Source organism: Carcharodon carcharias, chromosome 2 (genome assembly GCF_017639515.1).
Source record: "Carcharodon carcharias isolate sCarCar2 chromosome 2, sCarCar2.pri, whole genome shotgun sequence".
Taxonomy (NCBI): domain Eukaryota; kingdom Metazoa; phylum Chordata; class Chondrichthyes; order Lamniformes; family Lamnidae; genus Carcharodon; species Carcharodon carcharias.
In genome coordinates this window covers 104,887,866-104,912,998 of record NC_054468.1, presented here as the reverse complement: position 1 = coordinate 104,912,998, position 25,133 = coordinate 104,887,866, and the positions used below count along the sequence as shown (strand labels likewise).

At 38.7% G+C, this 25,133-nt stretch overlaps 1 protein-coding gene across 8 annotated transcripts in view; it reads left to right on the top strand.

Moving 5' to 3' along the window:
- The window catches only part of ralgapa2 (Ral GTPase activating protein catalytic subunit alpha 2), a 554,472-nt gene that overhangs the window by 50,296 nt on the left and 479,043 nt on the right, over positions 1-25,133 (top strand). For all 8 annotated transcript variants that reach the window (XR_005942422.1, XR_005942420.1, XR_005942421.1 and 5 more), the window contains exons 2-3: positions 11,481-11,591; positions 17,042-17,091. Coding sequence is in view for 5 of the 8 variants with exons in the window: in XM_041183014.1 (XP_041038948.1) it covers positions 11,481-11,591; positions 17,042-17,091 (161 nt within the window). In the remaining 3 variants the exon portion in view is untranslated. The remainder of the gene's footprint in view (positions 1-11,480; positions 11,592-17,041; positions 17,092-25,133) is intronic.

Genomic DNA, 25,133 nt, shown 5'->3' with positions numbered 1-25,133 from the left:
ATTTGCACCAAATCCCATTCACCTGTTACCTTGTGCTTGCTGACTTATGTTGAGTCTCCTGGTCTGCAAAAGTCTTAGTTTTGGAGCACTCATCCTTGTTTTCAAACCCGTCCATGCCCTTGTCCTTTTCATCGGTGTAACCTCCACTAGCCCCACAAACCTGAGATTTCTCTCTTCCTCCAATTTTGGCTTTCTGCACAATTTTAATTGTTTCACCATTGGGGCTGGGGAGGGTGGGGGTGTGCATGTTTTCAGCCATCTTGTGCAAAACTCTAGAATTCCATACCTGAAGATATCTGCCTCTTAAACTCTCTCACCTTCTTTAAGCCATTCTTTCAAACCTATCTCTTTGACCAGGATTTTGGTCATTTGGCCTAATAAATCTGAATGTGGCATGGTGTCAAGTTTTGTGACCCCAAAGAAAACACTTCAAAAACTCTCTGAAGCTCTGCTCAAAGCATAGTGGCATTGACCTTAATGATGGGGCAGAGCTTGCTACCAATTATTTTGAATGGTGACAGGCTTGTTTATCGAGCTGTATCACGCGTTGAGTCCCAACATCTTGATGATGAGGCAGAGCAGCGACAGAGAAGGAAAGGAAACAAGTCCTGTACTGCGGATCCCACTGCCTTGTGGGGGCAGCCTGCCCTGGTACCCAAAGATATGTGGGTTCAGTCATATGAAAACCCATGGCAAAAACTGGTGACCCTGAATAGGCATTACCCTCGAATTGAGGGACAGTTGACGACAATGGTGACCCCAAAGATGTCTATTGTGGGGAACCTGACAAAATTAATGCTATTGAATATCAAGGGGAACTGTTTAGGATCTGTATTGGTTGGAAATGGCTATAACCTGACATCTTCATGGTGAAAATGTTACTTGCTACTTATCAGCCCAAACCTGGATGCTACCCATATCTTGATGGATGCATGCATCCACCTTTGTACATATGACAGGTTTTGGAATTTTTCACTTGTAGACGAAGTTTGCTTTACAAGTGACCTATTTCACCTGCTTAGATTAGCTGAAATTAGCATAATTTATTAGCATGCTATCTATCATAAAAAGAGCTTATTTCATTCAGTTTCATAAGTTGAGGACTTTGCTTCTATGCCTGTGATTACATATTTGTCAAAATTGTCTTCAGCGAATAATCATAACTTCTTTACGCTGTACTTGAGTTCCCTGTTTAAAAACTAAAATGCCTTTTGCTCTTTTGTGTCTTTATCTATCTACACTCACAATCGTCAAAAAACTATGTATTTGTGGGCCAAGTTCTCTTTGTTCCTCTGCATTTTTCAGCCTCTTTTCATTGAAAAAGATAACAATCTCTGAATTACTCTCAGTACCACGTTCTAGTGAGAGTCGAAATAGAAATGTGTGGCTAGGAACATAGTGCAGGAGGGAAGGCAGCAAATTTTTGGAACATTGCTATGGCAGGAAGGATATTTTCAAGATGGGTAAGTTACACTGTAACAGAAATGGGGCCAATATCCTTACAGGCAGATGAACTATTGCTGTGGGGGAAGGTTCAAAATAATTCGGCAGGGGTTTGGATGCACCCTCCTATCATTTGTGATCAACCTCACTGCTTGCCAAGCCCCTAATTTTGCGCTGTCAGAAAGTTTTCATAGTGTGCTTCCTGTGCCCAAATGTGTGTGTGTCTTGTGTGTGTCTCAAATCCAAGAGGGAGGTACATAAAAGTAGACTCAGGACTGACATCTTGGAAACATCATTTCTAAGCCTAACCCTGTTTGTTTCCTGCCTGTCAACCAGCTTTCTATCCACGATGCTACATTCCCTCTTATCCCATACGCCTTCATTTTAGTAACAAAATTGCATTGAGACATCCTATTTGAGCATCTTCTGTCACGCCACAGTCATTATGGCACAGAAGGAGACTATTTGACCCATCGAGTTCATGCGCCTCTCTGTTAGTCTCATTTCCCTGCTCTGTCATTAATCCTGTAAATTTATTTTCCTCAAGTTCCCATTAATTTCCTTTTGAAGTCATTCACGGTCCCTGCTTCCATCACCCTTCCATTACCACTTGCCCTGTAACAAAAAAAATTCTTCCTTGTGTCATCTTACTTAAAACCCTAAATCTGTGCCCACTGTTACTTTCCTTATCTGTGCAATCAGTCATTTCTTTAAATGGACTAATGGGACAGCTCAGAAAGGTTGCATACCTGCAAAAGACCTATTAACTTCCTTCTGTTTTGTAAAATTGGTATGATGGAGAATTTGTCAAGCATGGCAGCCTTTAAGAAATCCATGTTAGCCTGTTCTTAGCTATCCCACAAATATTTAAATACTCTCTTTTGATTTTGTGTTGAACTTTCTAAGCGTTTCCCTGTTAGTGACGTGAGACCAACCTGCTTTTTGTTTCTTGGTTTATCTTCCTCTCTCTTCTTGAATGGAGATGTCACATTGTTTGCAATTCATTTTCCTGATGTAATTAATATCTAGGGAGGATAACTTTTGCTATCTCTTCAACAGCCTATCAGGGTCTTGTGACTGATTTGGAAAGCTACCATTCCCTTTCTCTGACTATTTCTAACAACTGTGCCACATTCTTTTTTGGTATAAACTGATGCACAATATTTATTACCCCTGCCATTGTTTTCACCTGTTAGTCTGTTTGTCTTTAAAAAAAATATCTCAAAAACTAACGGACAGAATTCAGCAAAACCTGGTGCACAGGGTGTGGCCCAAGAAAGAACTGATTAGTTTTTGGGTGAAGGGTTTGGACCTGGATCCTTGGAAGCTTTTCAAAGGAGCCGTTAACAATGGGAGAATTTGTTTTAGGATGTTGTGGGTTGTTTTATTTAGAATATTGCGATTGCCTCAGCTGCTGTGGTGGAATTGGTTGCAGAACTCAAAATGTGAACATAGTTTTCAGAGCAGTTTGTTGGATGTGGATTGGCCTAAAGCCTCCTCAGTAAGATGGAAGCTCTTAATAAAAAAAAAATCAGTTTTGTAATTACAGGACATTAACCAGGTAGGCGAATGCCTCAAGCAAGAGCTGTAGAATTGTAATACCTTTGAGTTAACAGTGTGATGGAGGTATATGCTCTAATGAGTGTTGTCTTGTTTAATATTTGTGATACTTTCAGTATTAGTAACGAGATTTCCTCCTTCCTCTCTGGTCAGCCCCATCTTTAATTTTTCCTTGTACTCTGAATATGCTTACCAAAGCAATTACTATTTTATTATTTAATAACCTTTTTATACTGATTTTTAATCATGTCAGATGTCATATTCCACTTTGGCACTTCTAAAATTAATTTTCATCTTTTCACTACAATTCATGTATTTTTGCTTTTGCTTAGTATTTTCAGCTTTAGTTTTATTATATATGTTTATAAGACCAGAATATAAAATAAGTTACTGCTTTTCTAATGAAGCTACTGTTATTATTGCAAAGCTTTTTGGAAATGATTGGTATTTTGAAATAAAAATATGGTTAATACTTTGTGTGGAATTAACTTTTTGATTTTTTTTTGGTATTCATTCATGGGATGTGGGTGTTGCTGGCTAGGCCAGCATTTATTGCCATTTCTAATTGCTGTCAAGAAGGTGATGGTGAGCTGCCTTCTTGAACTGCTGCAGCCCATGTGGTGTAGGTACTTCCACATGCTGTTAGGGAGGGTGTTCTAGGATTTTGACCTAGTGACAGTGAAGGAATTGCAATATATTGGAATGGTGAGTGGCTTGGATAGGAAGTAGTAGGTGATGGTGTTCCCATGTGTCTGCTGCGCTTGTCCTTCTAGATGATAGTGGTCATGGGTTTAGGAGATGCTGTCTAAGAAGGAGGCTTGGTGAGTTCCTGCAGTGCATTTTGTAGATGATGCACACTGCTGCCACTGTGTGTGGGTGTTGGAGGGAGTGAATGTTTGTGGATGGGGTGCCAATGAATTGGACTGCTTTGTCCTGGATAGTGCTGAGCTTCTTGAGTGTCGTTGGAGCTGCACTCACCCTGGCAAGTGGAGAGTATTCCATCACACACCTGACTTGTGCCTTGTAGATGGTGGCCAGGCTTTGGGGGATCAGGAGGTGAGTTACCCACTGCAGATTCCTAGTCTCTGACCTGCTCTTTTGGCGTAGTATTTATATGGCTGGTCCAGTTCAGTTTCTGGTCAATGGTAGCCCCCAGAATGTTGTTAATGGGGGATTCAGCAATTGTAATGCCATTGAATGTCATGGTGCAATGGTTAGATTGTCTCATATTGAAGATGATCATTGCCAGGCACTTGTGTGGCACAAATGTTACTTGCCACTTGTCAGCCAAAGCCTGGATATTGTCCCGGTCTTGCTGCATTTGGACATGACTGCTTCAGTATCTGAGGAATAATGAATGGTGCTGAATATTGTGCAATCATCAGCGAACATCCCCTCTTCAGACCTTCTGATAATAGTTATATATGCTTGTATCTGTAATTTTATGTTGCCTGCACTCGATTGTTGTCCACAAAACCTTACTTCCTGTTGTCGTGTTTGTCAAACTTTTACATATTTTTCTATTCTAAATTCCACTTAGAATGGAAACTGGCTGTGCAATCTTGTCACATTGTAATTGCACTCTTCTGTGAGTGGTGACCCCGTAGAACCTCAGTTTTTATCTCCAGTTGTTCAAACCTTAGTGCAAAGAAATGTCTTTGCTGCATCCAGCTCCACTTCCCAAATTGCTACTTAATTGTAAATAAATCAAATTATGTTAGAAATTCAGCATATGCAGATGTGAAATGGCTGTAGAAATTTGTCTGCACTGATCCAATTATCACTCACCACCTACCATAGTTCATCTGAAGGCTACACTTGCTCTTCATTCCCTGTGTGCAACATCAAAGTAGATACCTCCCAATTTGTGTGTTCTTCAAGGAGTCAATATTAATCATTTCAAGAAATGCAGAGTCATTAATTGGTTCAGATTAATCAAGAATATTATATACTAGTCTCTTTAATTTATGATTCATCAATGTAGCTTGGTCCAATTTATTTTTCTTTTATTGGCACTTAGCACAGTTAGTGGATTTTCTAGGCACAAAATTTGTGTCTAGTTTTTGTATGGGAAGATCAGACAAATTATAACTCTGATATGACAGTGTGGTTCTGATGCATGTTTTAGAACACTTCTATTTTGGAAAATTATTTTTGTCCATTGTTTTCTCATTTAATGCATAATGTGACAGTTGCACAAAGCAATGTATTGTAAAAAAACAAATGGACTTCAAAATAGTACTTTAAATCGTTAATTACAAAAGCAAATGTCTTATACGTTAAGATTCAAAAATGATGGTAAAATGTGTTTAGGATTACAGACTTTTGTAATAGAAAATGAGAGATTATCCTCTAAATATTAGATTTAATGCACTATGTAATCATATAAATGCTCTCTTTGCTTTTGTGTTAACCTATCAAAATGTTGAGTTCTATCTCATTGTGTACAGGTTCATTTTTAAAACGCCATCTTTTCTATATAAAGAGATTACAGTTCATTTGTGCTTCAGGTTCACTAGATGATGGCTATAGAAACATCACAAACATCTTTTCAAAATATTCTAGAGGAACAGTAAAATTTTGATAGGGAAAAATTAGGAACCCTTCACAGGGAAGGTTTGAGGAAAATACTTTGATGGCATTGCCACCTTAAACTCTGCAGCATACTGGATAGATAGGTCAGGAGTGTCTGTGTTTTTGTTTTCATGGACTGTTTGGGTGTAAAGTTTAAATCCATGTTTCCATTAGTTTGCATACAGCTCAAGCTGCAAATACCAATAGATGTTATGATTCAAGAAACAGCATTATTAAGAGTGTTTTCTCAACTGCCAGTTGTACAAAATCCAAATGGTGGAAGCCAGTAAGTAAGAAAAGTAAGAAATAGAACTAAGTTACTTGATTTTTATTGGCTAAATAACCTATTGGGTTACCCTTGGGTAAACTATTGTTTTGGTCGGGATAAGGAAAAATGTGACGGGCACTGAAGGTAGTTTTGTATTTAGCTGTTGTCTTAGTGAGGACAACGAAAAGTGTGAAGTGTGCTGTAAGTCCAGTTTAGAATTCAACCATCGTCTTGATATGGACAAGGAAATGTATGAGGCATGCTGGAAGCCCAGTTTTATATTTAACTGTCTTGGAAAGGACAAGGATATGTGTGAAATGTGCTGAAGATAGAAATTAATTTTTATGCAATTGTAAAGTTTACTTTAATATTGCTTTGGCTAAAAATAAACCTCACTGAATATGTTGGATCAATTTTTTGGCTATGTGTATAGCCACTAATGATATGCCATCTGCTACAATGTAGAATTTTAAGAAAAAAGTAGCTTTGTGAATATTGATTAAGCAGTGAAGTACACTGCTTTTAAATGCAGAGCACAGGATGTAAAATATGAAAGTGAATTTTTTAAAATAGTGACATCTTGCATAAAAGTTGGCATGAAGAAATTGTGATGTTGCTTTCTGTGATGTGAAATTGTAATCTCAATTTTTGGACGACTTTTTAAAAAAAAACAAAGTCAGTGCAACTTGGTGGTTGATGAGGTGAAGGGTGTGTGAGGTTTTGCATGAAAGCTTACTCTGCTCCCAGAGTTCTGGATTAGTGCAAAGTTAGGGTGTGATGGGTGTGCAGGAGAGCATTGGAGAAATGAATTCTGAGCTGTTTCAGCAGTGATTAAGAGGTCAATTTAAATAAATGCCCTCCTTCCAAAAGGAAATGGTGAGGGTACAGGCTTAACATGTTCCCTCTAAGGTGATAGGAAGGAGTGACAAGCCCAGAGAACCATGGATGACCAGAGAGATTCAGGATACGATGAGAAGGAAAAGAACGGCTTTTAACAAGTACAAGGGAAGTAAATCAGCAGAGACATTAGTGGTGTACAGAAAGTGCAGAGTAGAGCTTAAGAAAGCAATTAGGAGAGCAAAGAGGGAATATGAGAAAGCTCTGGCTGGTAAAATCCCAAGATATTCTATAAGTATATCAGTGGGAAGAGGATAACCAGGGAAAGAGTAGGGCCCATAAGGGACCAAGGGGGCAATCTATAGGTGGAGTCAGAGGACATCGGTAGAGCGTTGAATGAATGCTTCACATCCGTCTTCACCTAAGAGAATGAGGATGAAGGTATGGAACTTGGGAAGAGAGACTGTGAGGTTCTTGAGCAAATTGATATAGAGAGTGACAAGGTATTGGAGGTGTTGGCAGACTTAAAAGCGGACACATCTCCAGGTCCAGATGCTGAGGGAGGCTAGGGAGGAGATCGCAGGGGCTCTGACCCAAATTTTTAATTCCTCTCTGGCCACGAGGGAGGTGCCAGAGGACTGGAGAACAGCTAATGTGGTTCCGCTATTTAAGAAGGGCTGTAGAGATAAGCCAGGGAACTACAGGCCAGTGAGTCTCATGTCACTGGTAGGGAAACTATTGGAGAAAATTCTGAAGGAGAGAATGTCTCCATATGGAGAGGCCAGGTTTGATCAGGGATAGTCAGCATGGCTTTGTCAGAGGGAGGTCATGCCTAACAAATTTGGTTTAATTTTTTGAGGAGGTGACCAGGTGTGTAGATGAGGGTAGTGCATTTGATGTAGTTTATATGGATTTCAACAAAGCCTTTGACAAGGTCCCACATGGGAGACTTACAAAGAAGGCAAATGCTCATGGGAGACAGGGTAATTTGATAAGGTGGATTCAAAATTGACTTAGTTGTAGGGGACAGAGGGTGATGACAGAAGGGTGCTTTAGTGACTGGAAGTCAGTGTCCAGTGGTGTACCACAAGGATCTGTGCTGGGCCCCTTACTATTCGTCATTTATATAAACAACATAGATGATTATTTGGGGGCTAGGATTAGTACGTTTTGGCCGGGTGGTTAACAGTGAGGGTGAGTGTCTTGGGCTACAGGAAGATACAGACGGGATGGTCAAAGGGGCAAATAAATAGCAAATGGAATTTAACCCTGAAAAGTGTGAGGTGATACACTTTGGAAAGAGTAATCTGACAAGGAAGTATTCAATGAAGGCATGATGCTAGGAAGTTCCGAGGAATAAAGGGACCTTGGTGTGTGTGTCCATAGATCTCTGAAGGCGGAGGGGCATATTAGTGGGGTGGTGAGAAAAGCATTTGGGACACTTGCCTTTATCAATCGAGGCATAGATTACAAAAGTAGGGAGGTCATGTTGGAGTTGTATAGACCCTTGGTGAGGCCACAGCTGGAGTACTATGCGCGCCACATTATAGGAAGGATGTGATTGCACTGGAGGGGTGCAGAGGAGATTCACCAGGTTGTTGCCTGGGATGAAACATTTTAGTTATGAAGAGAGGTTGGATAGACTGGGGTTGTTTTTGTTGGAACAGAGAAGACTGAGTGGTGACCTGATCGAGGTGTACAAGATTGAGGGGCATGGACAGGGTGGATAGGGAGCAACTGTTCCCCTTAGTTGAACGGTCAGTCACGAGGGGACACAAGTTCAAGGTGAGGGGCAGGAGGTTTAGGGGGGATGTGAGGAAAAACTTTCTTACCTAGAGGGTGGTGACGGTCTGGAATGCACTGTCTGGGAGGGTGGTGGAGGCGGGTTGCCTCACATCCTTTAAAAAGTACCTGGATGAGCACTTGGCACGTCATAACATTCAAGGCTATGGGCCAAGTGCTGGGAAATGGGATTAGGTAGGTAGGTCAGGTGTTTCTCACGTGTCAGTGCAGACTCGATGGGCTGAAGAGCCTCTTCTGCACTGTGTGATTCTGATCAATTTCTTTACAAAAAGGGTAAGAGAAGTTACTTGTTCTCTTGATTATTTTATTATCATTTCTCGCAGCATAATGTCTTACATGTGGCTATATGACGGGGAATAAGTTAAATTGCCTGGCTGAGTACCTACAGCAATAACTTGTATTTATACAGTGTCTTTAACATAGTGAAACATCCCAAGGCATTTCACAGGAGTATTACCAAGCAGAATTTGACATTGAATTACAAGGAAAAAAAGTAAGGCAGATAACCAAAAGCTTTGTTAAAGAGATTTTAAGGACTGTCATAAAATAGGGAGGTTGAGGCAGCCAAAGGCTCAACTACCAACAGTAGAGGAGTTAAAATTGGGGATGCTCACGAGACCAAAAATGGAGGAGCACGGAGATCTCAGAGCGTTGTAAGGCTGAAGAAGACTACAGAGATAGCGACCGGCAAGACCATGGAACATTTTGAAAACATGAATGAGAAACTTAACTAGGAGCCAGTGTTTGTCAGCGAACACAGTGTGATGGGTAAACAGGGTTTGGTGTGGCTTACGAAATGAGCAGTAGACTTTTGGATGCCCTCAAGTTAATGGAAGATAGAACATTGGAGGCTGGTCAGGATTGTGTTGGATTAGGTCAAATTTACTGATAACATTGGTATGGCTGAGGGTTTCAGCAGCAAATGAGCTGAGACAGGGGAGCCATTGGGTGTTGTTGTAGAGGTGGAAATAAGCTGTCTTTAGTGATGTAGCGGATATGTGGGAAGAAGCTCATCTCAAGGTCAAATATGACACTTGGATTGTATGAGGTCTGTTTCAGCCTCAGTTGTCGGGGAGAGAGATGGAGTCAGAATGTTGTGATAGGCACTGAAGTCATTGGTCTTTCCAATATTTAGTTGAAGAAAATTTCTGTTCATCCAGTACTGGATATCCGGCAACCAGTCTCACAATTTAGACAGTATTCGAGAGCGGTGGTGGTGAGATAGGAGTCAACAATGACCTGAAGCTCAGTTTCTGCGTGAATGTGCCTGCAGGTGTCATCTGCATACTGGAGCTTAATGATTGAAGCTGGAGTGGTTTTGGGCTGGACAGTTGGTAGTTTGAGGTTGGTAGGTTAAACAGTTTCCCATCTGTTCTATAGATTATCTCCATGCCTGTGGGTAATTTGCTGGAGGTGAGGCACAGTACTAGAACAAGGAAGATGGAGAAGAAGGTTGGTGTGATGACATACCCTTGTTTGACCCCAGTCTTCACCGATGGTTCCATTCGTGAGGACCAATCTCTTTCAATTGATGTTACGGTCTCTGTGTGAATAATTTTGATAAAGATTTTGCACACTGTAATCCTCACTAAGTAAACATTTCCTGTAACTGTCCCTTCATTCTTATATTGATTATTTTGAGTCTGTCCACTTGTTACAGATTCAGGAACTCATGGAAATGATCTTCCATGACTTGATCTCTTAAAACATTTCAGAATTTTGAAAGCCACAATTTTTCTCCTTTTAACCTGTCTATTGTAATGATTCCTTTCAACCTTACTTCTAATGTATTTTTGCAAATTTTAATTTCTACTCTATGGTCCAAAATCCTTCCAGTAACAGAACTGCACACAGTATTCCAAGTGTGGCTTAACCGATGTTCTGTATGCACTCAGTGCCCCATATAAAACCCAGAATGCCATTTGCCTTTTTTATGGTCTTTACTACCTTAATTTTCAATTTAAAGATCTATGTATTTGTACCACAAAAATAACCCTCTTTCTCTAATCTAAGCATCTTATTGCTTGGGTAACCTCCTTTTCACTGTTCTATTTCCTGAATTTGTACAACTTTACATTTCATCCCATCTGCTACTGATAAGTGTGCTGGCTAACCTGTCTTACACCCATTCCGCTTCTATATGTAGTTATCTTGGCAACATTCAGGAACTCATCCACCTTTCTTTTGGATGTTTATATCAAACTGGCAACTTGTTCCATTGATCCATTTCTCTTCAGCTCTGAAGGGTCGTACGGACTTGAAGCGTTAACTCTATTTCCCTCTCCACAGATGCTGAGTTTTACCAGCAATTTCTGCTTTTGTTTCAGAATTCCAGCATCCGTGGTATTTTGCTTTATCTTTGTTCCATTGATCAATGGCTCTCTGTGAAAAGAAGCATTTCCTGAAATCTAGCTCTGCTTATATCAATTATACTTCTGTTCCTGGCCCTTTCAAACTCTAGTAGTCTAACCAGATGGGTTTTGTGTAGCCCTTACAATTTTTTAAAGACCTCAATCAAATCTCCTTAAAATTTATATTTTTAGGTTTATAGAGTCTATTGCGATAAAGAGGCATTGATCCAGTGGTCCATCCTTAAACCTCTGGACCAAGACAACACCGTATTCTAAATGAGTCCTAACAGAGTCCATATTATTTATTTATATTTTCTGTTTTGTATTCATTTGCCCTGGCAACACATCCCAACCCTCTAATAACCTTTGTGGAACTGGTTATAAATGTTCAGACTTTTGTGTGCTATAAAACTCAGATTTCTTTTACTCAAGTCTTAAGCATGTAGCCCTTCATTATGTACACGTGTTTGGCGTTGTCTCTATTTACATGCATAATACTATATTATCTATATTAAATTACATCTGCCATATGTAGGCCCATTACCCTAATCTTGATTAGCCTGTAATCTGTTTTTCTCATTTAAGCTCCTGAAACTAATGTCTTTTATTTCTACATGACAGTATGTATTTTGTTAATATTACAGATATTTTGGAAAGAAGTGAACTGAAGCAATTCTTTGAAACGAACTACTCTCAGATTTATTTTATATTCTTCGAAAATTTATTCACACTGGAAAGTAGTTTAAAACAAAAAGGTAAGCATGTTTGCTGTTAATTGTCACCTGTTATATATTTGCATAGAAATACTTAACTGCTCAGTTATGCACCTTTCCCATAAATGATGAATCATCTAAAGTTAATCTATTAACAATGTACAGTACATTAACTGAACTTTGTATTTATGCACTAGTGCCTTTCAGTGATCTGAATACTTCTGCCTTTTGCTTTGGCAGTCTTGCCATGTCTCTGCAATGCTGTTTGCACTCTAAAGCCACATATGGCCTGAGGAAAAATACTAAGTTGGAACTTACTGGAAAAGAACGGAATGTTAATGATGCATTCTGTTATTATTGTGCCAATTGCCAGCAAGTTTAGAATATTGAGATATGCTATAGATTGCGAATCTCCGGAACTTGCTGCTTGATTTACAGTACTCCACTAGTTGCTTCTCACAGATGGCATCTTGCCCTTTGCCTCCCCATTAATTTTAAGAATTTATTGGAGTTGTACATTTATTATCCATTAAACTCATCTCAGAATGTTGTATTTGGAACTAAGTGTGTAATTAGCTCTTTAATGATGTGATAATTGTTGAAGTGTGAATCAACCTCTTGACGCGAAATGGAACAATATAAATTGGTCACTCTCATTTTCTGCATGTAGTAAATTCTTCTTCCAGAGTTGGAAAAAAGTTCAGATTTTGAACGTTTAAATTTTCTTTTCTATTTCCTTTCTTGATCCAATTGCTCCTTGCCTGCCAGTCTTCACTCAAAGTTCTCTGTTTCTTTTTGTACCCGATTTGACTCTAATTCACTCATTTCCATCTGTTATTCCTATTTCTTTTCCTCAGCTTTTAAATCTCATTAGTTAAGGAGGCAGACAGTTGGCCCCATTGTTCACTAAGGTGCCAGATATTATATTACCCTCATCACACTGTTATTGGCTTGCACTTTCAGCAACTTACAGGCTAAAATTTTCTAAGGGTGCAGGAAAAATCTAACTAATGATAACTGCTTTGTGATGCTCCACTCCAAGAAAATCTGAGCCAATATTTCATTACTAAACTTCTGATCCTTTTACTACCATTTCGCCATTAAAAGCAATAAGCAGTGATGTACAGATAAGTACCATACTACCTAGAATTGGAGACCTTGGGTATGGCAGCATCAATGAGGGGCTGATGCTATTCTTCCTTAATAGGTACATTTTTTCCAGAGAAATAATCAAAGGATAAAAATGTGATATCATAGGATCTATCAAGAGGACTGTGGAACCACAAAAAATCCCTCCCTGGCTAGTTGCTAGTGGGTTCTATTGAGGAGAGAAGAGAGAAATCTGAAAATCTGTTGCAGTATGCCTTGAAGACACAATTTTACCTTGCTGCCTACATGACAAAGTTTTAGGAGTGTTCCTGACCATTCTTTTGAGGAATTTAGCTTTCCTGGAAACTTATGATAGTGAACTTTTAAAGGACACTCGGGGATAAATCCCTACCATTGCAACAATAGGATGTTGATTTCCGGAGCAAGAAAGGAATTCCCATATTGTTAGTGACCTGTTATCAACATGGGTAATTAAGTTTATGGATCAAAGCTCTTCTGTCGAGCCACACCCAGTCATGAATGCTGGTAGATAACCAAACAACAATATAAGGAAATTTTGAGTGTACTGGGTACAGTATAGACTATTGGCCCTGGTAATATCCCAGGTATAGCCCCACCAATGTAATTGCAGCCATCAACAAAGTAATAGAAGGTGTAGCTAGTGGCACTTACTCACCAATGACCTGCAACTGATGGCCAGTTTGGATTCCACCCGGGCTATTCAGCTGCAGACCTCACTGTCCAAACATGGATGGAAGAACTGAATTCCAGAGGTGAGGAGAGTGTGATGGCCCTTGGCATCAAGGCATCATTTGACTGAGTGTGGAATCTGGCGCTCCTGCAAAACTGGAATTGGGGGTGAAGGAAGCTCTCCACTGAATGGAATTATACAAAGCATAAAGGAAGATGATTGAAGGCCAATCATTTCAAGCCTGGGACATCACTGCAGGAGTTCTTCATGGTAGGGTCCTAGGTCTAGCCACCTTCAGCTGCTTCATCATTAACCTTGCCTCTATCATAAGGTCAGAAGTGAGGATGTTCGTTGATGATTGCACAGTGTTCAGTACTATTTGCTACTTCGCAGATAGTGAAGCTGTGTGGTCTCTCTAATTGAGATTGTTAGTTTAATGTAATTGATGCAAAACAGCATAAGTTTGGTGTTGAGAGTTCATGCTTACAATAAACTAGTTTTAACTCATTGGACTGTGGCAGCCAGTAGGTGGAAGAGATTTCATCTATAGTCCTGCAAGAAAAGAAAAATGGGTGACATTTTATAATTGATGCTACACTGTTTTTCTCTGAAAGTGAAGTATAAAGGTACAGTGGCTATTTTATTTGAAAGTTAAACCATAGGACTTTGAAGCACTGGAAGAAACCATTCAACCCTTTGTTAAAGTAATTAAAAACTAATTTGCAATTCCTGGTATCCACCTGATGAATCTGCAGTATCCATGCTTGATAGGGTTGATGAATTTTCTGTAAACTTATGCCCAAGACTGCATGCAGTATACTAGTTATAGTCTAACCATTGGCTGTTTATGATCTTTTTGCTCAAGTCTTGTGTTCCTAGCTATATATAACCCAATTGCTGTTAGTCTTTTTTATGTCTTCATATACTTGCACTTGTAAGAAATTACATTTTTTATTGAACTCCCCAAGTCCCTCTCATTACCTTCACCCTTTAACACCTTTCCATTGAGTGCATACTCCCCTTCCTTGTTTTACATTCTAATATTTCTCACTACCTGCCATTTGTCTAGAATGCAGGAACAAAACTGTACCTTGCAGCTCCTTGAGTGAATTCATGACTGACTCGGTACCTCAACTGCGTTTTACTCACCTTCCTCCATAATTCCGTGATATCCTAACATAACAAAAGTCTACAATCTCAGTTTTAAACATTTCAGTTGACCAAGAATCCACTGCTTTTTTGGGGCAGGGAATTCCAGATTTCCATTACACCTTTGTGTGGACAAAGTGCTTTCTCAGTACACTCCATGTTACCTAGCTCTAATGTTTAGGTATATCCCTTCTGGTTTCTCCAATCAAAGGAAATAATTTGTCTATGTACCATTTTGTATCTTTTATCACTTTAAACATCTCGATTAGATCATCCCTCAACCTTCTAAACTCAAGGAAAACAAGCTACAATTATGCAATATATTGTCATAATTTAACTCTCTTAGCTCTGGCATTCTGCTGAATCTCTGTTGTATCCCCTTCAATGCCCGTATATCATTGCTAGGTGCAGTGCCTAAAGCTGAATGCAATGTGCCCGATAAGGTCTGACCAAAGTGCACTATATGACTAAAACTTGACTTCCTCACTTTATCTCGAAGGCCAACGTTCCATTAGCCTATTCAATTTGTTTTTGTACAAAGGTATTAGCTTTTTGTGATTTGTGTAGCTGAGCACAATTTCTTTGTTCCTCCTCAGCTCCTAGAATATTTCCATTAAGAAAATATTCCAGTTTGTTTTTCACAGACCCAAAGTGGAAAGCCTCATGTTTCAGAAATTAAACTCCATATGCCACAGGTTTGCGCAGACAAATTTAGAAGACAGATAAATGGACCATTCTCTAACTGATGGGATATGACAAGCCATGTTCTCCAAGGATCTGTACTGGGCCTTCAGCTTTTCACTAATTTCCAAATTATTAAGTAGGAGAGATGGTATATCCAAGGTTGCAGATGATGCTAAATTAAGCAGTTTGGAGCAGAAAATTACAAAGAAATATAGACTCAGTCACTCAGCCCTGATAATAAATTCCAATAATTTCCCCATACTCGATCTTAAACTGATGTGTATGTTGTTACCAGCTTTATCTCTCTCTCTCTCTCTCTCTCTCTTCATTCTTAAATAAAAGTACTATATTTGCAATCCTAAAGCACAATTTCAAATGTAGAGAACATTGGAAAATTATGACTAAAACATTTTTCAGTTTCTTCATCTTTCTTTTAATACCCAAGGGTAAAAACCATGAAACTGCTAGGTCCTTGATATCTGCCTGTAAAGTCCAAAGCTTCTCCATCATTTTTTTTTATTTTTAATAAATCCAATAAGTTGCTACCTTATTTTTAAGTCTCTCTGTATCAGTAGTAATCTGTCCCCTTCCTCTACAGTGAAAATGGGTATAAACTATTAATTTAATAAGTCTGCCATTTCCTTGTTATGCATTATAACCTTCACCTGATGGACCTACATTTCCCTTTACCACACTTTTTCTTAATATGTTTATAAATACTTTTGTTAATTTTGATATCCCTAGTAGGTTTTTTTGACAATCCATTTCTTTATTGTTTACTCTCATCTATTTGGCGCTTTTCATAGTTCTTCCAGTTGCTGGGTTTTTATTTTTAAATTCATGCATTTATGTAAGCTTTTCCTTTTAGCTTAACATTCTTACCTTTGTTCACCAGGCTTATTTAACCACACAAGTGGAACTTTTGCCTCTTATTTGTATGGGCTGGTTTTTTATTGAACCAATACCTCTTTGAACACTTTTTCATTTTTTGTATATTTGCACATTGGCAGTTCATCCCAGTTCACTGTGGTGAACTCATTTCTCATCCCATCAAGGTTTGTATCATACAACTTTCAAATCTAATACCAACTACATTAATATCAACTAAAGCACTAAATAGTATTATGTTGACTAATTGAGACATACAAAATTTAGGGACAAAGTGTGTGACTTACTTTATAAATAGAAGAACCCACTATATAGGGTTCATTTATATGCTGTAAAAACAATAGGTTTCAACTTATTAGGTATTGCACTTTTTTTAAACAATGAAATTTAACACTCAGTTTGTGTTTGATATTGGACTTCATAACGTTCACTCCTGGATAATGACCTTATTTTACGCTAATTTAAATTTGAATGATGCTCAAAACATTTTAGTATTGTGTCCCTTGTCTATCAGGCTGTTGGAAAAGCAGACTTAATATCTGTTTCCAAGGGGTTTCCAAGCTAGCTGTGAATTGTAGCACAGTGCTAAGTGTTGTATGTAATGTGTAAGTTATTTCCAAGTTGCAAACAGCTAAATAAAAATTTATACTACTTGGTACTCAGCTCTATTCCTTGGTGAGCTTATCATTCACCTCCATTATGTTTATTGTTATGAATCTCTTCATCTGGTAAGTGTTTTTACTATTTTGAATATATAATGAAAAATTATTAATACCTGTTACAAAGCAAATATGAATCTTAATGTTTGTGATGTAGATATTTGGTTTTTATTTTCAGAATCGTCTGAACTCTTCAATGCTTTCTAGTTACGTGTATGATATGTTGTTTCACCACAATTCAAGTAACTTGTGCATATTGTGCTTGAAAATGCAGAAATAGCTAATTTTTCTTTCTTTTGGGATGGGTTTAGGGAATAAGTCGCAGAGGGAGGAGCTGGACTCCATTCTCTTTTTATTTGAGGTAAGTTATATTTTGCAATAAACTACGCATACAAGCATGTTCCTTGAAAAATCTGTTGTAGTTGTTGAACTATTTGTGCCCCTAATTGACCATTAATGTTCCCCTTCCTGTTGTTTAAGGATTTAACTAACAAGTATATTTGTAAGATCAGTTGAATGTTGTGTACAGTTCTAGGAGCTCCATTGTAGGAAGGATATAGAATCAATAGAAAAAGCACAGAATGGATACACTGGGATGTTATCAGGGTGAGTGTTATGAATAGAGGTTAGGGCTAATTTCACTGGAGGGGAGATTAAAGCATGAGCTTCAAAATTACAGTAAAATGGAGTTCAATTGTCTCCACTGTTAGGTGAAATTATATGAGACTGCACAAGCTTTAAGTTAATCACAAAATGAATTAACTGTTAGAAAACATTTACACAGAGGGTGATTAGGGTATCAGCACTTTTGCCAAAAAAGATTGAAGTCCCATCTGCAAATTATTTTAAAAGGGTATAAATTGTTTGAAAAGCAGAATATTACTGTGTGAAGAATATTAGTGTACAAAAGAGTGCAATTAGATAAAGTATCTTATGAAGAAAAAGACCAGGGTAGGCTTGAAGTGCTGAATGGCTTGCTTCTGTGCTGTAACACAGTTTGATTTCTTAAAAGGCTCACTTTCATGATCTCTTTATAACAATATTGATTTAAAAAAATCATGCCACTTATTTGAGTCGCAAAACATACTTAGAGCTTTATTCCTTTGAGAACTTATCATTAGCGTCCATCATGTTTATCGTTATGAGTCTCTTCATCTGGCAGATGTTTTTATTATTTTGAATATATAATGAAAAATTAATACCTGTTATTTACAAAGCACATGTGAATTGTAACGTAATGTGATGTAGATATTTGATTTTGAGTCATATGAGCTACTGTGTGATTCTTTCTAGTCATATATATGTTTTACCACAATTCAAATAACTTGTACATATTGTGTTTTGAAAATGCTGAAATTGCTAATTTTGTAGTTGTCAACACTTAATATCGCCATCCTATTTTGTGTCTTTGATAAATATCATTCCAACCAAGTTTTTACTCAGATGTGCACTTTTTAAACTGTTGCACAACTTAATGTGACCTTGTGTTATTTTAGTAGAAAAACATTTCAGTCATGCAAGAAATAACCCACATAATTGATCCAACTTTCTGATTGTATGATTTGGGTTACGAAAAATAAAAAATAAAGTTTTAGGAATCTGACAAGTTTAACTACACAATGTAAAGAATGGAATTTAGAGGCTTAACCCATATCCCCACTTTGAAGTGGTTTTGGAGGAGGAGTCACTGAGTGCATCAAGAAACTGCTTCATAAATGTTTTCACATTAGCCTTTGAGTTAAGAAAAACATGTAAATCATTAAATTCTGCAAGAAACAAATGAAACTTCATCTATAGCTTCTATTAGTCTGGAAATTTTGAAGTCTGGTAAATTTATAATTGTAAAATATATTCCTGGACACTGCATTTATGCACCAACTTGAATATTATAGCATTTGATGCTAGTGATCTCAAGAGTGTGTTGTGCTGGAATTGACATCCCAAACTGCAGTGCCAAGCAATTTTCTACAGTTCAGATTCAAAGGCATACCATGGTACAAGGCCAAGCTGAAACTTTTCCCCCTTGGGGAAAGTTTGAGTGTCTTGTCCAAAGATGGTGAATAAAATAATTTGCACTGCTGATAAATTTTAAAGTGTTGACAAGTGCCTGAACTCCGAACATAGATTTACAGTAAGGAGCAGGAGGTTTAGAGGGGATTTGAGGAAAAAATTTTTCACCCAGAGGGTGGGGGTATCTGGAACTCAATGCCTGAAAGGGTGGTAGAGGTGGAAATCCTCACAACATTTAACAAGTATTTAGATGAACACTTGAAATGCCATAGCATGCAAGGCTATGGGCCAAGTGCTGGAAAATGGGGTCAGAGAAGATCGGGGCTTGATGACCATCATGGACACGATGGGCCAAAGGGCCTCTTTCCGTGCTTTAAACTCTATGACACTATGAACCTCTGGATGGTGTCATGCATACCTATGGTGCAGTGACATAACAGACCTCAAGAGTGACTTGAAAACCAGGAAACTTTGAGTCAGATTGGTGGCATGTATTAATGGACAATGAAGCTCAATGATTTGATTTTTATTTCTTGCTCAAGGCACTTTTTTAGTGCTAGTGATGCTTTTATTGGTGAATTAATGAACTGACTGGAGCCTATAGATTTCCACTGAAAGGAAGGAAATTGTTTGAAAGCCGAATAAACCTGCGTGGGTCTTGTGTGTGTCTCCTTTGGGGACCAATGTTGTCGGAGGAGTGACTACTGATTGATGTACTGTCTTCTCAACCAGAAATCATTTGAATTGAAGGAATTTGGTTCAAAAAGTAAATTATCTCAAAGAATTTTCCTGATGGTTTGTCAAACTCCAAAAATGTTATTGGTGGAAAGCCTTCAACATTTCAATGTTATTTTTGAAATCTAAGGTAGTCTGATTTTTCACCACTGCATAAAATGTTGTGGGCTTCATAGCTTATGCTCTTCATTTAGCCCTTCAATCAGGCAAACCCTATTTCCTTCACCTTCTTATGGACAGTGTGAGAGAGAACTGCCATAATCCCTGTCCCCTTCCCAGCAGTCGATAATCAGTAAGCCGTTGAGAGGAAGCTGTGTGTGTTTTTTAACCCCCTGAATGTGTGGACAATTTGAATAACCAGCAGCAAACTTTTTGTGGGTTTAAATATTGAGTATGGGGCTTTTTCATGTTCAGCCTGAAATCTAATGCTATGGCACTCAATCGCACAGCACACATACAAACACACTCAAAGAAAGTACAATTGAAGAGAATATAGCACTTTTACAAGTTCTAAACAAAAATAATTGTTCATAATTCATGTGATTGCGTGGTTCTGGGAAACGTGCATTTTAAGCTGTATGAAGAAGCCTTCTTCACTCCTGAAGGATAGTTTAGATGAATTCAACAGTCAAAGCCAAAGCTGTTTCAGGCTTCTTTCAAAGGGATGGACTTTCTGCAGGTCACAAGTTTAGTTGCTTGTAGTCTTGTTGCCGGGATATAGCTTGCTATATTGGGGGCCTGTAAAGGAACAAGCTTGGAGACCTTAGTGTTACAGCCTCTGGTTCTTAAAGCATAGATGTTATTGCCCTTTTCGATTTCAGTCCCTTTTCCAATATGGCAGTGGTCTTGGGTTGATTAGCCACATCCTGGTTTACTGTTTGAAGACACTGATGCTGAGAGGGTTAAGGCAATCACCTTTGTTTTAGAACAAGTCTGTTTAATTCAGGAATGTCTTCTGATGAACTCAGGATGAGGTATAGGTGACACCAATTAGTCTGGAATGTATCCTATTGTCCTTCTCCACTTCTACAACCAAATTAGGCAGTTTTTGAATACACAAACCAGGTCATTTTACCTTCGGTGGGCATCATTGCAGTACATTGGCCGTTTTAAAAAAAAGTCAATTTAAGAGCCCACATTGAATAAAGTTCATATCTTGAAAATTAGGAATATGATGTGTCTTTACTGGGCATGACAATGCATTGCAACCAAAAGCATTGTAAAAAGTTATTAATGGGGAAACCCTGCCATGACAGTGGATCTGTGCCACAGAAACTATTCCATAAAACAAATTTATGGGTACCAAGGACTGTATTATGCTAACAGAAATAACTATAGTGGTCAGGAGTACCCCCCCCCCCCCAGGTCCTGCCCAAAAAATGAAATAGTTAATTAAGTGGCTTAATAGATTTTGGGAAATTTGGGTATAAATGATTAACTTCATAACTACAGTACACTCAGGAATCTGTAATCTTTTACACACGTCAGTTGACTCTCGTGTCCAAACAAACTCCCGCCCACAATACTGGCCATGTTCAGAACCGAAACAAGAGTTTCCTTCAATTTCATTTGTTTGATGGGCGGTTGGGAGGCGGCAGCGGGGTTTGTTACATTATGCCAGGCAGCCTTGAGCACATGAATCCAGCACAAATCCACTGACCACAATGAATTGAAAAGACCTGAAGGATGGCTCATTCTTTTTTGGCTGTACCACTGTTCTTCCTACTGCTAGGGACAGGAGTAGGAAGGAGAAGCAAAGGAGTTCTAGATACTTAAGACCCAAAGAGTTAATTGCCACAGGAAAAGTTTGCACTTCAACCATAGGTATGCTACCCACAAGTGTGCAGGCCACACATTAGTTATGAGATGCCTGAGGGTTGGGCTGTGCATTGCTTACAAATCATTAAGGGTGCTATCAGCTGAATGTGTGAATTGTTACAAGATGGTCTTCAGGCACCGTCTGCAAGCAGCGGACCCATTACAGCGAAGATGATGATCACAATGGTGCTAAATCTCTATGGATGTAGATCATTCCAGCCAGTAAAAGGTTAGGGGCAGTGTGGGTGCCTTGGACAGTGTCAATTTTGAGATGCGACCTAGGAAGCAAAATCCAAAGTATGGATCTTTTGTCAGATTCCTGTCTTCCCAACTCATGCTTGAAGCAATTGACAGGACATGCTTCCTTTGGAAACGTACAGTGAGACATGAAAGGACGGGATTCTACTCCCCTAATGTGAAGCTCGTCTCTGACATCTGACTGCACATCCTGCAAATTGACACGCAGCTCCTTGGATGTTATCATTCATTCATAATTATGATTTCATTGTGTGAAATTACTCAATACCCTGCATCTTTGGGAACCTACTGACAGATAACTTATTGACGACAAGTTGTACTTTCTGCTGGTGTGTGGCTCATGACATTGATCTGTGTGGCACAGATGAAGGTGGAGGAGAAGTACAAGGAGGCACATGTGTCCAGCAGGGAGGTCATTGCGGGAGCAATTTGGCTGCTGAGGAGCCATTTTAGGGGCCAGAACAGGCTCATATTTTCCTGAAGAGAGTGGCTGGGATTGTGGTGGCGTGCAGTGTTTTGCACTACCATACATTTGCAGTAACTCTGGATCTCAGCATCCCAGGAGAAGAGTCCAGTGCTGCGGGGCCAGAGAAACGTGTCAATTACGCAGGAGGTAAGTGTACAATAGGGCAGAACTGTCAGGGCATGGCTTGTGGCACAGGCTTTCACACAATGAGCCCTCCACTCGTTTCCCATGCCACCCTGCTGCACACCTTCCCACCCAATGAAACTGCAAAACAAAAACAATAATCTCTTAAAATGCAAAACAAATTTGTTAGATCCTCAACAGTCAACAATATATAGAAAATTAAAAAAATTAACTTCTTTTGCAGTTCTTATTACTGTACGAATGCATACATTTTTAAGATTTTAATTTTAAGATCAAGCAATAGAATATTTTTCAAAATTTACCAAAAACTGTATTAAATGTTCACATTCATGTTCAAGTGTTAGGACCGGGATGGGAGGAGTGCGCAAGTTATCAAGCCCCACTAGTCTGCAAGCTGTACCATTAATTCAAACATTTAATTTTCTCACCAAAATGGCCAATTCTGTGCCTATACCTCTAGGACCCAAAAGAAAAGAGACTCTAACCAAACTTCTTTCAAAAACTTAATGGTTAATTTATTTTAAAACAAAAACTTCTTTTAACAAGTTGCAATTACTGGTTAACACACATTTGTAAACGGGAAGTAACAACTATTTATCTCTTCCTTAAGAATTTCCTCAGCACACGCACAGATATACAAACAAAGGACAAATAGAGTCTCTCTGCAGAGATGTGCTTTGGAGGATGTGTGTTACAAAATAAAGGATAAAGTACACAGGGCCTTGATGTTGTCAACCTAGAGTGTTCTCATGTGAAGGTGGGCCGCTGGTCCCAGTGGATGCCTCGAAGCTCTCACCAACTCTCCACTTTTAAAGTCCAAATGCAGACTAGTTGTACTCAGATGAGTATTCTCTGGCTAAATCATGATAGCCACACACAATTTTAGCAAGGTAGAGAGGGAGTCAGTCAAGGTAGCCTTCTTTCCTTAGCTTGCTCTCCAACAAGACTGCCTTCCAAACAGGTTCACACGTTTCTCTCCCCCCCCCACCCCCCCGCGATGTGACAGCCTTTTTTGTCTCCCAGCTTTTCATTAAATGAAGTGCTTTGCAGTCCAAACAAATAAACCACTCCTTCTCAAATATCACATAGGTCAAGTGATTTCTTGGAAGAGGCCTGCTTGTTTACAGTGTTATGATGTGGCAGGTGTTATGTGCAAGGCAGATCAAATCGACATGGGAAACTTGGCCATGCTATCACAACTGATTTGCAATTTGTATTTATTTTGAGAAGATTTATGCACTGAATTCAGAAATAATGTGTCCACTAACACCTTTAGAGATTTTAAAAATTAAATTAAAATGTTTATTAACAGAGAATTTAAGCACATACATAAGATTACAGTTACTTGGTATAACAAGTCCCAAAATTCCTAAGTAACCTGGCTCCCAACTACACACCCCCTTTAAGGCAACAGTCCAAAAATAGATTTTAAATTTAAATAAGCAATCCAGCATGGTTACCACAGCACCCACTTGACAGTGGATTTCCAAAGGCTTTTAACACAATTTTAGTTACTGGAGCAGCACTTCAGAGTGGCTAGAGGCTTTTCCCAAGTCTGGTTCACACAGTATACCTTTCCAGATTTTCCACGGCTACCCCCACATAGCCTTCCATCCTTCTTTATGTATGTTTCCCTCTTTAATGTATAAAATTCTATTGTTCTACATGTCTTTGAAAATTTACTTTTCCCGTAATATAAAAGTCTTTCATGTTGTCAATATGGCCTTTTCATTTTGGGGAAAAATAAACATATTGCTTTGCCTCACTTAACTTGTTAGTTGTAAACATTACACCATCCCTTTGAAAATCAAACAATCCTTTCACTTATCTAAAAATGCAGATTTAATTCGCACCCTATCTGGAACCCTCATCTTTTCCATCTCCATTTCAAAAGTCTGTTTTACACCTACTCCTTTGATAATTCCAAACTTGTAGTCTAAGCATCTCTGGCCTCATTAAATCAGTCACATATCTACACTCACACCCATAAGTCTACAATAATATGAAAAATATGATCGTTTCGTGACAACAGTTCCAAGGTGAATTTATGACCTTTATATAAAAAAAACAATTCCAGGCTAACAACCAGATCATGCCGTGTCCTTCCATTTTGTAAAAGAAAACTTCAGTCTTGAGAAATATGATTCTAACTGGAGTGTAGCCATTTTGCAGGACCCATTGGCCCTGTTCTAGTTAGATTTCGATTACATAGCTGATTGCGCTGATTCATGAATAATCTTACATTGAGGCTTCTGTTCTGCAGTTTGCATAGAAACTTATTTGGCTGAGGTAAAATTGTAACAGAGTGCTTCTTCAAAGGTAGATTCTGGGCTTAACTCAAGTCCCCAGTTGTACCCAAAGAGAACTCCATGCTTACATGTGTATATAACGTTTTCTTATGTCCTTTAATTTCCACCTGACCCCCCCCCAAAAAAAAACATTTAATTCAACAAAACACTATGAGAAGAAAACAAAAAACTGCGGATACTGGGAATCCAAAACAAAAACAAAAGTACCTGGCAAAACTCAGCAGTTTGGACCTGCTGCGTTTTTCCAGGTATTTTTGTTTTTGTTGTGTACAATGAGAGGAAAGATCATTTATTGTGGTATTTTCCATCCAACTGAGTAAACATTAATTTGCCATCTCAATTTTTCAACCTACTTGATCACTGCTAGCATTACTCATGCAGAATAAATTAGTTTTTTTCTGTAACTTCTCACCTTGCCGTTTTAAAAAAATGTTTTGTCTCCCTCGTAGCTTGCTATTTCTTTCTATCTCCAAGTGCTCTCTCTCTCTTGATGTTGGCCTTTTGCATATGTTTACCTGTGACCTTCCCTATCTGGTCTGCCTGTATGCATCTCACAGGTGAACCTTTATTAATTTTCTGACTTGGTGGCTTTTTGAAGGGCTAAGTATGCTATGAGATGAAAGACTAAAGAAAACAATGCCTTAGGTACTTAGAACACACAAC